General features: G+C 42.5%; 1 protein-coding gene across 3 annotated transcripts; it reads left to right on the top strand.

Moving 5' to 3' along the window:
* Positions 1–359: 359 nt before the first annotated feature.
* spats2 (spermatogenesis associated serine rich 2) lies at positions 360–14,645 on the top strand. Of its 3 annotated transcripts, none has more exons than XM_029156320.2 (13): positions 360–505; positions 2,634–2,904; positions 3,511–3,590; positions 4,263–4,371; positions 4,822–4,871; positions 4,961–5,180; positions 5,328–5,507; positions 5,675–5,810; positions 8,383–8,441; positions 9,475–9,584; positions 9,677–9,779; positions 11,026–11,171; positions 11,278–14,645. In XM_029156320.2, the coding sequence occupies exons 2-13, from the start codon at positions 2,880–2,882 to the stop codon at positions 11,536–11,538; spliced, it is 1,479 nt and encodes a 492-aa protein (XP_029012153.1). In that variant the 5' UTR covers positions 360–505; positions 2,634–2,879; the 3' UTR covers positions 11,539–14,645. The 3 variants fall into 3 exon arrangements, with proteins under 3 accessions (XP_029012153.1, XP_029012154.1, XP_029012155.1); XM_029156321.3 differs by having other exon boundaries at positions 385–509; XM_029156322.3 differs by lacking the exon at positions 360–505 and adding an exon at positions 661–925.
* Positions 14,646–14,726: the final 81 nt, after the last annotated feature.

Here is a 14,726-nt window from a genome sequence, read left to right on the forward strand (position 1 = left end):
TGCAGGATAAATGTGATACACTTAATTTTCCTATTTACAAAACAGTCTGTAAAAAAAAGTACAAGTTTATAGAAGTTGAGAAACAATAATATGTGCCAAGTACAGTTGGGCACAAACAGGATTTTTTAAAATATATATTTTTATGCAATTTAGCTAATATTAGGTTTAAAAACTCCAATGGAAAACAAACATGCTTACTTAACGTTATAGTTCGTGATTCTGGATGATAAAATACTACTAAGATGTGACAGGGTGTAAGGGAAACACAGCTGAATCCGACATGAACACTAAATTCAGTATTAAGCATTCTTCTTGCCTATTTTACAAAAATGCAAACGTAAACTCATTTGAATGAAGAAACGCATTAGAAGGCGGTTCTTGAAAACCAACCTGGCAACTCCAGAGGAGCCTTGTGGAGGAAAATATTGCCCAGAGCGGACTGCTGGGCATTAAAGACGCCTGGCGACAGGAGCTGCAGCAACCCGTTTCCAGAACCTACGTATATGTACGTATGTAATTTTATTTGAGTACAAATACAGTAAAACGTCCACTGTTTTAACAACTAATGCTTTAACGGTATTTTCCCTTCTTTAGTTGATAAGCTAAGAGATGGCTAGCCTTACAACGGGGCACTGAATAATGAAAGCCAGCAGCTAGCGGCGCGTTAGCTACGCTTCCATTCAAAGCTCCGTTCAAAAAAGAGGCGTTTTTACTTCATGATGCGTTGCGTTTTCGTCCACGGCGTTTTCTTCGTTTAACGATAACGGCAAGTTGTTGCGGCCAGGGGACGCCGAGCCGGGCAAAGCCAAGTCCCGTGTAACGTTAGCAGGCTAACGTTAACGTAACCTTCGGACTTCAGCCAAATATGTGAATTGAGCTGCTTGGAGATGAAGGGGCGACTCAACTGTGCAACTGAAGCCAATCTGTGAGTTAGCAGAACGCGTTGCGTCTCAACAAACCGCATCTTAAACGTTTGTGGTACACGTTGCATTTTCACCGTAGGCAGCGTTAGCGTTAACATTAACGCCGATTTAGTGTTTGATTTCCAGTGGTCATTGTTTCGTAACTTCTAGTTGCCGCTGAGATTTTACGGACGGTCGTGTGCGTGGATACGTGGATCTGCTCGGACATTACATTACGTTATATTATATTATATTATATTATATTATATTACCAGAGATGCCAGCAAAGTTGCGGCGATGACACGATCTCCATCTGTTTAGCTAGCTGCAAGTCGCTATGACCTGCTTTTAATTAGTTACACTTAGTTTAATGGTCTCACCTGGAAAAACGGGACCACTGAGTTCACGGACACAACTGACATCAAGTGTCTCTAACAATGTGATGAACTGATTCGTTAAAAGCTTTCTTCTTCTGGGACGTGTCGCTCATATACGTGTCTGAACTGGTCCCTTTTTAAAACTCCTCATTTAGTGTTCTGAATGCTGACTTAGCACTTATCGCCAAATTGCGTCACTCGACACAAGTGCACCTGGCCTTCTTGAGGACTCGCGCACCATCCCTCTTGATAAACAGCGTGCATCCTAGTCCGTGCGTGCGTGCGTGCGTGCGTGCGCCGGTGTCGCTCGATGAATTGACACATGTGCGTCAGAGGTCTGTGAAGGTGTGGTGGAACCGGGACTGTAGCATGCAAAATCCTAATCGCAAGGGTGTGGGTTTGAACAGCCTCTGAGTTTCCCTTTCAGGAGAAACCGGGTCAGAAACGAAAACCTAAAGCCGTGGGTGGAAACAGCTGGCCCATAAAGTCCACGAGTCCAACTCGAACATGTGACTGAAGCATTTTGAAGTGACGTAATTGAGGCAGACTGTTCGGCGTGTAGAATCTGAGTTATGGCTGCAGAAGTAATTGTGCTGGAGGGTGATGCCATGTCACCATTTGTGAGACAAACCTAGACTGCCTTCATGACTCTAGCTGATGTTACTTTTCCAGCTACACAACAAAGACGAGGCCAAATTCCTTTCTCATCGCGCCGCTTCTCTTGAGTCCAGGACTTTTAGGTCTCTGAGTGCTTGTGAGGAAACGCACCTCGCTGACTGTATTTGAGAACAAAGATTGACTCAAGTCTACACACTTGGGCCTGAGTTTAGCTGTTGGCGAATTCAGAGCGCTTCAGACAGTCAGTGTTGGAGCCTCAGGAACGGTTGTCGCCGCGTGGAACCCTTGGATTTGCAGCCATTCGTCCCTTCGGAGCGCCGGCCTGCGAATATCCTGTCGCTCTCATAACGTCGTCAGCCACCGCTCCTGCCGCGAGCTCAGAAGAAGGAAGTGTTCTCCGAGCATGTGTGGCTCTAAAGCCCCACAAGCCCCCACCACCACCAAACTATATTCAGTGCCTCCGCCAAGGATAATATTAACTGCAGATTTTTTTGGAGAATGCTCTGCCAGACAGACAATAATTCATCGTAATCTGTTTTTCATTCATATTTTATAGCCAGAGGAAATGACTGTCCTTTGATTTGCATTCATACTTTTATATCTTGCATAAGTGGAGGCACCATATCTGTGCATTTTGTGCTGCGCACAGCAAGGCTAATGTTACTTTCAATATAAACACTGGACCACTGGTTCTTATAACACAGCTGGACTTCTTTCATTGCTTTTCCCCCTGCAGATGTAAATGCTTGAGAAGCAAGAGGAGAACTCCCATCCTTGTCTAAATGGTTGAGACCTGATCTGAACCTCGCCTTTCAGCCCTCCTGCCAGTTGTCAGCTTTGTTGGCAACTTCACGAAGAACAATCCTCTGAAAGTCGCCGCACTTTGTGCCACTGTTTGGACTCCAGCTTAACCACATTTAAAGGATTATTGTACCGTCTTGAGGAAGTTTGAATCCGGAGGTTCTTTCCAGCGTGTGAAAATATGGCAAAGAAAAACAGCCAAAAGGGTACGTATCCGTTTGAATGAACCAGTATGTTATGTATTAATTAAAAATTTTCCAACTCGACTGTAGTTGTAGTCTTATCAGTTTTCAAAGTTGATGTCTTTTTGGAGGCCATCGCTGTTTATTTAGGCTATCTTTATTAGTAATTTATTTCAGCCACAGATCCCACAATTCTCAGGGACAGGTGTGACGACTTTCCCCTTTTTATTTTCTCAAGTGCTTAGTGCTCGTGCTCAGTGAAGCGCATAGCTGGACTTTCCTAAATACTGTGTCTTTCCACCTCCACAGTGCAGATTGCAAGGAGGCTGGCGTCTTCATTTTCCCATAGTGGGTTGTTTTGGCCAAATTATGCCTACAGGAATAAAATCAAATCTGTTTTTAACTGAATAAATCAAGTCAGTACTGGTCTTTGTTGAAGTAGATGAATATGTCAGTCAATGCTTTTTGAGATGCAGGCGAGTGAATTCCCATGCACAAATGTGTAATTGTAACAAAAGGAAAGCATCAGATTTCTCTCTGATTATTTTCTTTAGCAAATTCTGATTTCCAAATACTGCTTTAAAGGCTTAAAGAGACAGCATAAGTTAAGTTGTGAGGTTTGTCTTCCAGATACAACAGGAGTGATGTTTGACACTCATTCAAAAATGGCCATGTCTCAAGGAGGAACAGCTGAGAAGATGAAGGAGAAGGTAAACCGCAGCCACACGCATGCTGTCGGCACAAACATTTCCACTGTGTTGGTGCACTCTGACATTCAGTTTCCTTACGTGTCCACGGTTTTCCAGTGAGCTTGTTTGGTGACCGTTGACATGAGGGAGGCAAGTTGTCAGGGCATAAGAAGTAAAACTCACCAGAGCCACTCTAGTTATTTGCACTACTTTCAGTCGTTATAAGAGTTAATATTTAATTGTCTGTAAATGTTATTGGGATGTTTTTTCAGCTCGCACCTTAGCTGACCTGCTAATTTTACTTGAGGTTTGTCATTATGTAACCATATTACAGGAAACCTCTTCCTCTTTATGGAACAACTTCAGGAAAATGGGACATCGCCTAATTTTACTCTGGTGTCATTTTTAAGTTATGTCGTCTTTGGATTTTGATATACTTGTTAGCTTTGAATAGAAAGTGAGTAACAAAGAAACTGAAACTTTTTGGTGCTTATGCAGTGCTCTGACGTGTGTTGATACTGTTCTTAAGTTACGTGCTGTTTAAATGAATTTCTAGCCTTTGAGCTGCTGTTGTCTTACACATCGCATCAAGTGTGCATCAATTACATGTAACACCATCCAGTGTCATTAAGTCAAACGTTAAAACAATGGAAGTGTTGACAGTCTGCTCTTCTTGCCCCTCTCTCCCTCCAGATTAGTGCCGTAAGGGCTGTTGTGCCCAACAAAAGCAACAATGAGATTGTGCTGGTGTTGCAGCACTTTGAGAACTCCGTCGACAAGGCTGTTCAAGCTTTCTTAGAAGGTATGAGTCTGTATGTTTTACCTTAACAACCAAAAACATTACCCCACGTTCATTCAGGAGGGAAAGTTTTAGGCTGGTGTGTTTGTCACTCCTTACTTTACGCGTACGGTGACACTGTCTTTAGAGTCTATAATCCAGCATCCATTATCATTACTCATTATCCTTACGCATTTTAGTCAAACCTGTTGCTTTGGCTCGCTGCCCACTCAGTTTGGCACGCATGACAAGCCATGCTTCACATTCAGGAGCTAAGCGTAACTTGCATGCCTTTAGATTTACTGGTATAAATAGAATAAGTGTGCGTCAGACTGCCCTTGTTCTTCCTTACCAAAATGTGAACAACGCCTCAGGGCATTTAGATATTGACATGTGTGTTATGAGCTTGGAAACCCGTCACGGTGTGTAAAATAGGGCTCTGAACTTTTGTCATTGCTCTTTGTCCAACCCCAGGGAGTGCAGTCGAGATCCTAAAGGAGTGGAACGTCACCGGCAAAAAGAAGGTGAGGATCAGCCTGCGTTGCTGCACTTAGAGCTAAAGCTTGTTTAAAGTCCCACTATTTGCAAACCATACCGATCCCTCCATGTCCAGCCCAAGAAGAAAAAGCCCAAGCCCCAGCCAGAGGCGTCCGCAGAGTCTGTTGCACTCGAGGCCCCATCGCCTGAGGAGAGCAGGGATGAGGTGAATGGTTTTCATGCCAACGGATCTGTGATGGATGGAGAGTCACTTGATTCCTTGAGTGAACAGTTGGACTCTGCGTCCCTGGATGCAGCCGAGCTGGACTCTGAACCTGCCACATCTGAAACCGCTGGTAAATGCGCCTCTTCGGCAATATGTGAAGAGATTATTTAACACGGACTTACAGGTTATGACATGTACAGATATTGTTGTAGTTTGGCACATCCCTGTTTTTCATTAAAACGCCCAATTTAAAGTAAAGTGATTTGTCTTCTCACAGGTGCAGAAGCAGAAAGTCAAGGTAGCGCTCCAAGTCCCGCCTCACAGCAGGGAGGGAGGAATCCCCAGGGTCCCAGAGGGAACAAGAACCGACACAGAGCTGGCTCAAATTCACACCCCCACACGTTTTCATTAATGCCTGCCACCGAAGAGCTAGGATTGCAAGGAGTTAAAAAAATGGGTTAGGCACCTTTCGACTCATGATCAAAAGTTACCTTTTTTCTGTTTAGTATAAATACGATAATGATAATCCCTAATCGGTCAAGTGAGACCTAATCTTGGACAAACTGTGGTCTATCACGCCTCCATCATAATGTGCTTAAGTCATGTTGAATCTTTATGCTTCAGCTCCCAACATTGACCGCTCTGTGAAGGACCTGCAGAGATGCACCGCCTCACTGACTCGCTACAGAATGGTGATCAAAGAAGAGATGGACTCCTCAATCAAGAGGATGAAGCAGACGTTTGCAGAGCTCCAGACCTGGTGAGTGCAAGTTGTTATTGAAATAATGACAGTATGGGTTTGAGGCCTTCAAAGAGAAAGTATCTTGATTTACATGATGTTGTGATTTGGGAAGAGTGTACAGAAAATACTGCACACCCGTTGCATGCTTTTCTGCAAAACTGCAAATATATTCATGCACAATCTCCATAGATCCCAGTATAAAGTCGGCCCATCAGAAGTTCTGCACATCACCTAGAGCCACTCCACATCTGTTTATCCACTTCTTTCATTCCTTCTATAAAAAACCTTTATAATCTAAATCACATTCACAAAAAAGCAAACTGGAATGAAGGGTTTTCCTTGCACAACTAGTTTCCCCAAACTATTGGTTTTAAATGGTTATTTGGTCATATTCTCTCATTAACGCTGCATGTTTCCTGAGGTTGTACTGGTGCTCCTGTGTTGCTGAACGGTTATTGAGGCAAAGTGCAGGTTTCTTACCTATGTGCTCTCTGACACTGGAGCAGAGCTTTGCATATCAGAAAGCTGTTGTATATGTTGAACCTCGGCCGCTTTTATGGAGCCTCATGTGTCACATACCCAGAAGCAGGGACACACTAGGGACTGATTAGCTGGTCACACATTAAAACTAAAAATTTGTTTTATTATCACCAGAGACTGTAAGTTGTAATTGTAAACAAAGACACAAAGGAACATTTAGGTCACAATGCTTCAGGCTGAAGTACCTGGATCAAACAACTTACCTACCTGCTTCCAGTCACCAGGGAGATATTTGCTTATATCTATAAGGGAAAAATCCAGGCGAGGGTTAACAAAATATTATTTCAGGTTTGTGTGTCTTTATTTTTTCTTTGTGTGTGTGTATATAAGGAGTTTCCTTTCCAATGACACCAAGCTCAATATTGTAGCCCTTACCATTTGGGAACTACAACCATTTTAATTTGATTATGCCAAATCGACTCTTAATTGAAAGCAAAAACAGATTGAACTCCAAGTACTACCCAAAAACCTAGATTGAGCTCTCCTCGCCCCTTTGTATTCATTAGAGGCTCATCCACTAACTTATGGTTGTGCATTGATCATTAACTAGAGTTAATCCTAAACACAAGTGCATCAGTCATGCACAAAACCAGAACAACGGCTCTTTTTAGTCCGTCTTATGTTTACTTTCATGTCTATATTAAGTTGAATAAACCCACTGTCAGTGTTTTTTTTTGTTTTTTTTTTCTTTTTACATATGCACTGGTAAAGCCTGACAAGAGCAACAGGTGACAAACGCTAACAGGCAGCTGGTTTTTCACTTAGTTTGAAAATCCTCGATGTAATGTCTTCAGGTTAAGCAGTCACCATCTATACATAGATCATTACTTCTATAACCTTCTACTGGCGAAAATGAATATTATGATTAGTGGCTTGGTGTTAATCAGCCAGTCATCAATCAGACATGAATAATATTTAATGTTCAGTGTTTGTCATGGGTGTAGTATGATTGCTGCTTATGGCAGTGAGCCACCTGTCAAACATTAAGTTGTGAGTTTCTACTTCACATATTTTGAAGTGCTTCACCAGAGGCGGAGCAGAGGTAGATGGAGGTTAGGAGCTCATGAGTACATGCTTGAGCTGGGTTGAACTATCCTCCAAAAGCAGAAGTGTATATATATTTAAAAAAAAATACTGAGTAGACACAACAAAACGGGAATTGGAGAGTTCATCTAAGTCCAGGTACCTCCATAGCTCGTCACTGAACGCTGACCAAGAGTGCAGCCTGTCCTCCTGATGTCATGCCTCAAATGGTCAAATTTGGCTGTGGTCATGGATGCCCGTTCATTTTGGATATTACAAGTATGTGGCATGTAAACGCAGCAATTTGCAGCGAGCACAATGTGTGAAAAACACAGCAGCTGCTTGCTCAAAGCTTCCCGAGTCCTTAAAGGTACAGCGTTGAGTTTCACTGTAAGAAAAGTCACGCTTTAACGTTTCACCAGAACGCAGCGACGGTCCCTAAAATCTCTCCATTGTCTTATTTTATCATCCCATTCATTGTCTTTCCTGTGCCGTTGCTTGTTTTATTAATGGATTACAACCTCCATCTATACGGACACGACAGTAGGAATGTTGACCTTGTGCTTGTGCCAGCGCATTTGCATCAATGGGAGCGTCTGCGATGACAGAGTGAGGAGTGACTCTTAAACATCGCTCCAGAGCGACACACCAAACTGCACTGACTGCTAGAGTCGAGTGGACTTGGATCAGAAACTAGCAGCAAGTCACTTTCTCCCTCAGACTTTTGTTGCACTTGTCTTGGATAAATTGCTTGAAACATCAAGGTTGCAAATGATCACTTGATAATGATCTTCCTGCATCCACACACAAGATATATGTCTAAATGCCACAGAAGTTGGGTTGCGTTCGCTGTTTCGCAAAATCATACACTGACGCTGATGCATTTGGGGCTTTGTAACTGTGCAGCAGCCTCTTTATGTAATTAAAATACTCTATAAACTTAGTGCAAAGTCAACATGCACAATAATTAATGTCTTAAAGTGGGTAAAGAAAAATGATGGCCTCTTCTGTTCATTTATTTCTTTAGCTTAATGGACCGGGAAGTGACTCTGCTGGCAGAAATGGACAAAGTGAAGGCAGAGGCCAGTAAGTACTGTGTTTTCTTGTGTTTAGATTGAACTGAAACTTCCCATGTCACCCAGGAGCTATTAGGCCTCTTGGAATAATATGATCACCTGACTCTGGTGCTTAGAGAATCTGACCTGAATCTCTTCCAGAGAAGTAGTAAAAGGCTGTTGTGGAACAGCAATTGTCTGTTTCATCAAACTTGCAGTGATGCCCTCAGTCCTGCTGTGTGTAACATGACAGAGCAGGGCTGCATATTTACACAAGTAGGCCATTCTCTCTCATTCTGTTCTCTCAGTGTAGAGTGTTGTGTTCCAGGCCTGGAAAAGTGAATAGTGTCAGGTGTCAAGGGCGCCTCAATGCTGCCTTTGTGCGAGGTGTGTGGGGAATTGAGAGCAAAGCAAAGAAACTCGCGTCGTGAAAGCAAGTTTTCCTCACGGTTTATCGTCCACTAATCTCCTTCCTGCATTACACTAGAGGAGACTGCCAGGTTTCCTATATGATCGTCTGCTCAACTGATGAAGGACAATAATTTTTTAGATGAATCAGTTGTTCTATTTCCAAATGGCCGTAGTGAATTTCTGTTCGATTATAAAGTTCTAATTTAAGAGTGAAGGGAGTGACTATCACTCCTTTCCATTTTTCTTGGAGATTAGAAAATCGAGTTGACCCACTGAACTATTGTTATTGTGATGATGGTTTGCAGGTTTCTGCAGCCATAAACAGAATGTGGACCTTTGGCCAGACAAAGCCTGACAATGTCACACTGGCCTCTGTAAAAGTCTTGATTGCCATTGACCAGTTGTTTTGTGACATTTTATGGGATTGATAATGGCAACCAATGATGTAAACAAATGTTGGCAGCGAATTGCTCTTTCACTGTAGCTAAAAGAAGAAATTTATCAGTTATTGTACATTTTACTAATTTACCACAGTTTCAGAATCTGCACCAGCGAATGGAGACGACCGACACTTGCAGATCGTTGCTCTGGTGAATGGACGTGCATTCAATTCAGTTTGATGTCTTTGCTAAGACCATTGTTGTGTGTTGCAGTGGTGATATTAGACGCGAGGCAGAAGAAAGCTGAGGAGCTCAGGCGGCTGACGGACAAGTCGGCGTCCATGTCTGAGGAGCAGTTGTCTGAACTGCGTGCAGACATCAAGGTACACACTCAGTGTCCGGAAACGATTTGGAACGAAGCTAATGGATAACATAATTGCTCATTTCTCTCCTTTTTTTTTTTCCTTATGCACAGCACTTTGTGAGTGAACGTAAATATGATGAGGACCTTGGGAAAGCTGTAAGATTTACATTCGATCTTGAACCACTGAAGACAAGCATCACAGGGTTTGGATCAGGTAACGAATCCTCCGTTACTCCTCTCACTCGTACTGATGGGCTTCAAGTTCAGCTTCCTGACAATATCCCTCCTCAGCTCTAATCCTGACTTTCACAAGCATTTGCATATAACCAGTTCAACGTGGCATCTGTTCAGTTTTAGCAGCTCACACATCCGCAATTACGGGAGTTTGTCAGCAGAAAGTCCACTAGCTGCCTCTAATTATTATGTCAAAACAAGATCAAGATGGTTCCCATGTTTGTGTCAGTAAAAGTGGCTACAAACATTTGTTTCAGTGAGACACATTTTCTTTTTTAAACCATGGAAACCACACAAGATGTGTGTTTAGTTTTTTCTTCTCATGTCCCAGAATCATTTTAATGCTTGCACTGTGGAAACTGAAGTCAGGGTGCAGTAGATTACAGAGCATTAATATCCTTAGCAAATTTATAAATCAACTTTCCCGTGGCTGTAGACGGCTTTGTGTGTTTGAGTGAAACTCCAGAAACACAGACCTTGTGTTGCTGCGTTGTAGGGATCATCCGCTGTCCTGACGTCATTCTTCAAGTATTGAAGACCAGGATTTCCTCATAGGCCAAACTAGGAAAGATTTCCAGTATGGGAACACATCGACATAATAATATAATAGCTCACATATGCACATAGAAGGATGAAGCCACTGGATGTGATGACAAAAGGTTTACATCTTATGTTTTTATACTCCTCCGGTTTATGATACAAAAGCAGTTGGTTCAAATGTAATTCAGTTTATTTACACAGAACCAACTCGCAGTGCCAAAGAGAAAATCATTCTGTTCATTATCAGAGGATACATGGGCCATTTGCTAGAGGCATGTGATGCTGATGACAAACGGGAGATGCATGCAGTTGTACACAAGACTGTGCCAGTACAGACTTTAATAAGTTCTGTCTGCTGTAAAACGAATGTGGGTTGTTGTTGGTTGTTTTCTGATCAAAAGAGACAAAGTTTGTCAGCCTTCAAATTTCTGACCAAAGTCTCCACTATATAGAGACTTTCAGACCTTCCTACAATTACATTCCCATAAAAGCCCAGTTACTGTGTGCACTGTTTAAAAATGGACATTTGTATTTCTGTGCAAATCTTGCCTTTAATATCTCTGTTTAGAGATATTAAAGTCAACTCTACATTTAAAATGAACTATTGAAGAGTTTTATTTAAGAGTAATATTGGTTTGCATTCGTTATAGCTCATTTGTCTCACTGTCTCGTTTTGTGGCCTACAGTTTACCATCCGCGTACGGGCTACTCGAATCGCTCCCGCTGTAGCTCCACGTCCTCTTCCGTCACCAGCCCGAGCCAGCTTGAAACTCCTCCACCCCCCCAGACCCAAAGTGCCCCCAGTGAAACCCGCCCCCCACCAAACAAACAGGTCAGTTACAGTAGATAGTTGGACATGGAGCTCATGGAGCCGACTGGCGCTTCCACAGGTGGAGATCCTTGCTTCCTCGTTGACACTGCTCTAATCCTCCCGGCAGATCTTTCAAGGCAACAGGCGCACTTTCCAGGGCCAAGGTTTCCACTCAGGCGGTCAGCGATACAACGGCGGATCCTACCACGACAGGAACTCCGCTCGCGCTAACCATCGCTACCACAGCGACGGCGCCTCCTCCGGTCACACTTCGCAGCACTCCACCAACTCCAGAGGACCGTCCCATCCCTCCTCATCCTCCCACAACCAGGACCGAGCGTCTCACAACGGGCTGCCTCAAAGGCCCCCGCGGACGCACTGCCCTTGACATTGGAAAGCCGTGGTTCAATCAAACCCATCTACTAACCCTGCACCTCCCCCCCGTCCCCCTTCCACACCCTGCACACTCTTCCACCCTACTAACCCCTTTCAATGAAGAATAGAATACAAGTTTACATATTCCCATCAGATGAGCTGTAGTGCCACCTCACTACATCCATCCATCCATTCATCCTTCAGACTTGAACGCTGTCACTCTTCCTTTTACATTTCTCCCACGCTGATTAAGGTAACTAGCTTCTGTATTTAGCCTCCTCATCGCTATGCTATTGTCAGTTTCTGTTAAGTAGACTGACATGATTTACCTGCAACAATTTGTGCACTATTGAAGTTGAACTTTTCTTTCTGTGGCTTACATCATATATATATTTTTTTAATTTGCGCCTCATATTTTTAGTTTTCTTCTTGTCTCCCAGAACTATTTCAATGCCTTTACAGTGGAGGAGTGCAAAGTGCATAACTAGTTCTAGCATTAACAGGAACTTTTGTAATCAGAAGAGTAGACATTCATTCAACACTACAGACTATCGTCAATTGTTTGCTAGGTTAAAAAAAGGAAACATATCAAACTGTATTTCAGAGCTTTTCATATGGCTGCTACTGGATACTTGATAATGCTAGGATGAGAACAGAGATTGCTCCTGAAGGAATAGATCCAACATTTGAGAGATGTTCTCGCGCGTTATCTTGCTGAGGGTTGGTTGAGACGATCGATCCCACTCTCATGTCTGTACACTAAACGTAAAGCTAAAGCCAGCATCTGCTTGGATTATCTTAGCATGAAGTGCACAAGTTGTAAAGAGTCTCCCGGCCCCAGCTTCAGATTTACTTAACACGCATGAGAATGGACTCAGACTTTGCATTGCGGTCCCCACTAGCCAATGGCTCGTGCATTGTTTGTGGCTCGCTGTCGAACATTTTCTAATAAAGAGAGGGCTCATTACCTTTTGTAGAATATTAAATATGTTTTAAGTGGCGACGAAGGAACCTGTCCTCATGCTGTTAGTTCTCCACGTGTACTCTGAGAGATTTTCTTCTTCCACACGTGCAGTTTGTTCCTTGTTTCGTTAAATGCACATGAATGGCATCTTAATGACATGCTTGCCTTTAGTCACAGAGAGACTTCACTTTTGCCTTTCTAGAAAAAATAGTATGTCTGCATCCTGACCGTTTTCTACGCAGACAGTAATTGCAGAGCAGACGTGCAGTTTATAAATAAATGTGAGGTGCAAGATTTACCCTTCCCCTCTTTATTTACCTACTTTATTCCATCTGTTAAAGTGATGTTGCTCATAAGCGATGAATGCGTTGGAAGGTCGGTACTGATTTCATCATAGATCTTCTCCAGCTGTCGAGGAGACGTTTCAAGGTGGTGGTTGTTGTTGTTGGGGTCAGGCCTCCTAACATGGCCGCCCGCCCGCTTCTGAACAGAAAGCTGGTGAATACCTCATTACTGATCTGTTTGGCTCGTATAGAGGGACAGGAACCCTCGGTGGCTCCTCGTCCCTGATGTTGTAATTATGTACATAGGCCGAGCTGCGAGCCTGTAGACTTAAACCGATTCTTGCATTATTGCTGCATCTTCTTTACAATGTGTTGTCTTCCCTCAAGCTGACGTTTGAAAACAATGTAGAATGTTCGTCTCTGCCATTTTTCTTTCATCATAGGGTCATTTTAGTATTTGACTTATAAGTTTATATTCTTTCTACTAGAAGTACCGCCTTGTTTGCAGACTTTACTAAACGTGCTGTAATGACACAGATGCGTGTACAGTTAGGAAGAAAGATTCAATTGACACAATGGGAAATGACTACCCCCAACCCCACGAGAGGGTTATGGCCATAGTCTGTTTATCTAGCCTGGAATCAAGTAGAGCTGAACCTAAAGAAAAAAAAATGCATCAGATCAAATGACAAAGGACAAGCTCATGTCACCTGAACGAGAGCTGTGGATACACTCATGCCTCACTACAGAGTCATCCTTATTGTAATCACATTTACTTAACAACTAACACATAAGAACCTTTGTTTGTTTGTCTTTTATGTTGTTTTTACTACTACATCATTTAATTATGGATAATGTTTAACGATTTTTCCTCTTAAATAATTACAAAACAGGGTATTTTTTTCCTGGAAGGCAAAACTAACCGTTTTATCACGTTACCTGTTTTGCCTACAATTGATCAACAATCAAAAACCCTGACAATGATGGAACAAATAAATAACTTTCAGTATCAATAATAGCTTAATTTAAATCCTTCATTAATTCAGCATTAGGGTACCGGTGCTACCTTGTATAGTGGAGGGCGGGAGAGCGGTACAAAGGTTTGCCTGGAGGTTAATCCTGCCATTTGATAGCTTTGTGTGCTATCGGTCTTCTCATCTATCTCTCTCTGAATTAAAGCAAAAAAGATCTTTCCCAAATTGCCAAACAGTCCTTTCAGAGGCAACAACTCTGTTACAATAACACAAAGACTTGTATTGACTGAAGTTGATGAGGAAACCACAACTTTCCTCTTAACACCACTCTACTAAATGACGGTGAGGCGCAGATGAAACCGATCAAAGCTGCCGGACAGAACATAAACAGCTTATCTGTACTCTACCAATGCTTTTCTCACCTTAACCACTTTAGTTTCATTCCAAACTTTAGATGTATTAGGTTATCGCCAAAGAAATATTTCACCCTCTAAAACCTTCTTTCTTTCTTCGGCCTGTGAATCCAACACTTTATTTTATTCTTTCAACTTTATTTTCTAATTATTTCTGTATATACATAAATGTAGCTATAATTTTCTGCTCACATGGGGCGTTTTGTATGTGATATTCATATTAGGCATAACAGAGGTTAAAACATCTAGTTCATTAATTCTTTCTTCCTGTAAACCTTGTGTCCTCCTTCTTCTCAAGACGTTTGTTTTTCTGAGAAAACTGTAAACTCAAGTGCCTTTTCTCGTCTCCCGCTGATTCTTTGACCTCCTCATCCCCAGAGTATGGACCAAAGACATTGACCGTCCCTGACACCTCTGCCCTCTCTTTCCTTCTCACTCAGTGGCACACTATTCATTTACTACAAATAAACTGTTTGCAATATTGACTTTGTTTTTTGTACATCTCTTACTGTTGGAACAGCATGTGAGTAAACCAGGAGCCATATTATCCTGGGTTTAATTATTTT

This window comes from Betta splendens, chromosome 7, assembly GCF_900634795.4.
Source record: "Betta splendens chromosome 7, fBetSpl5.4, whole genome shotgun sequence".
Taxonomy (NCBI): Eukaryota; Metazoa; Chordata; class Actinopteri; order Anabantiformes; family Osphronemidae; genus Betta; species Betta splendens.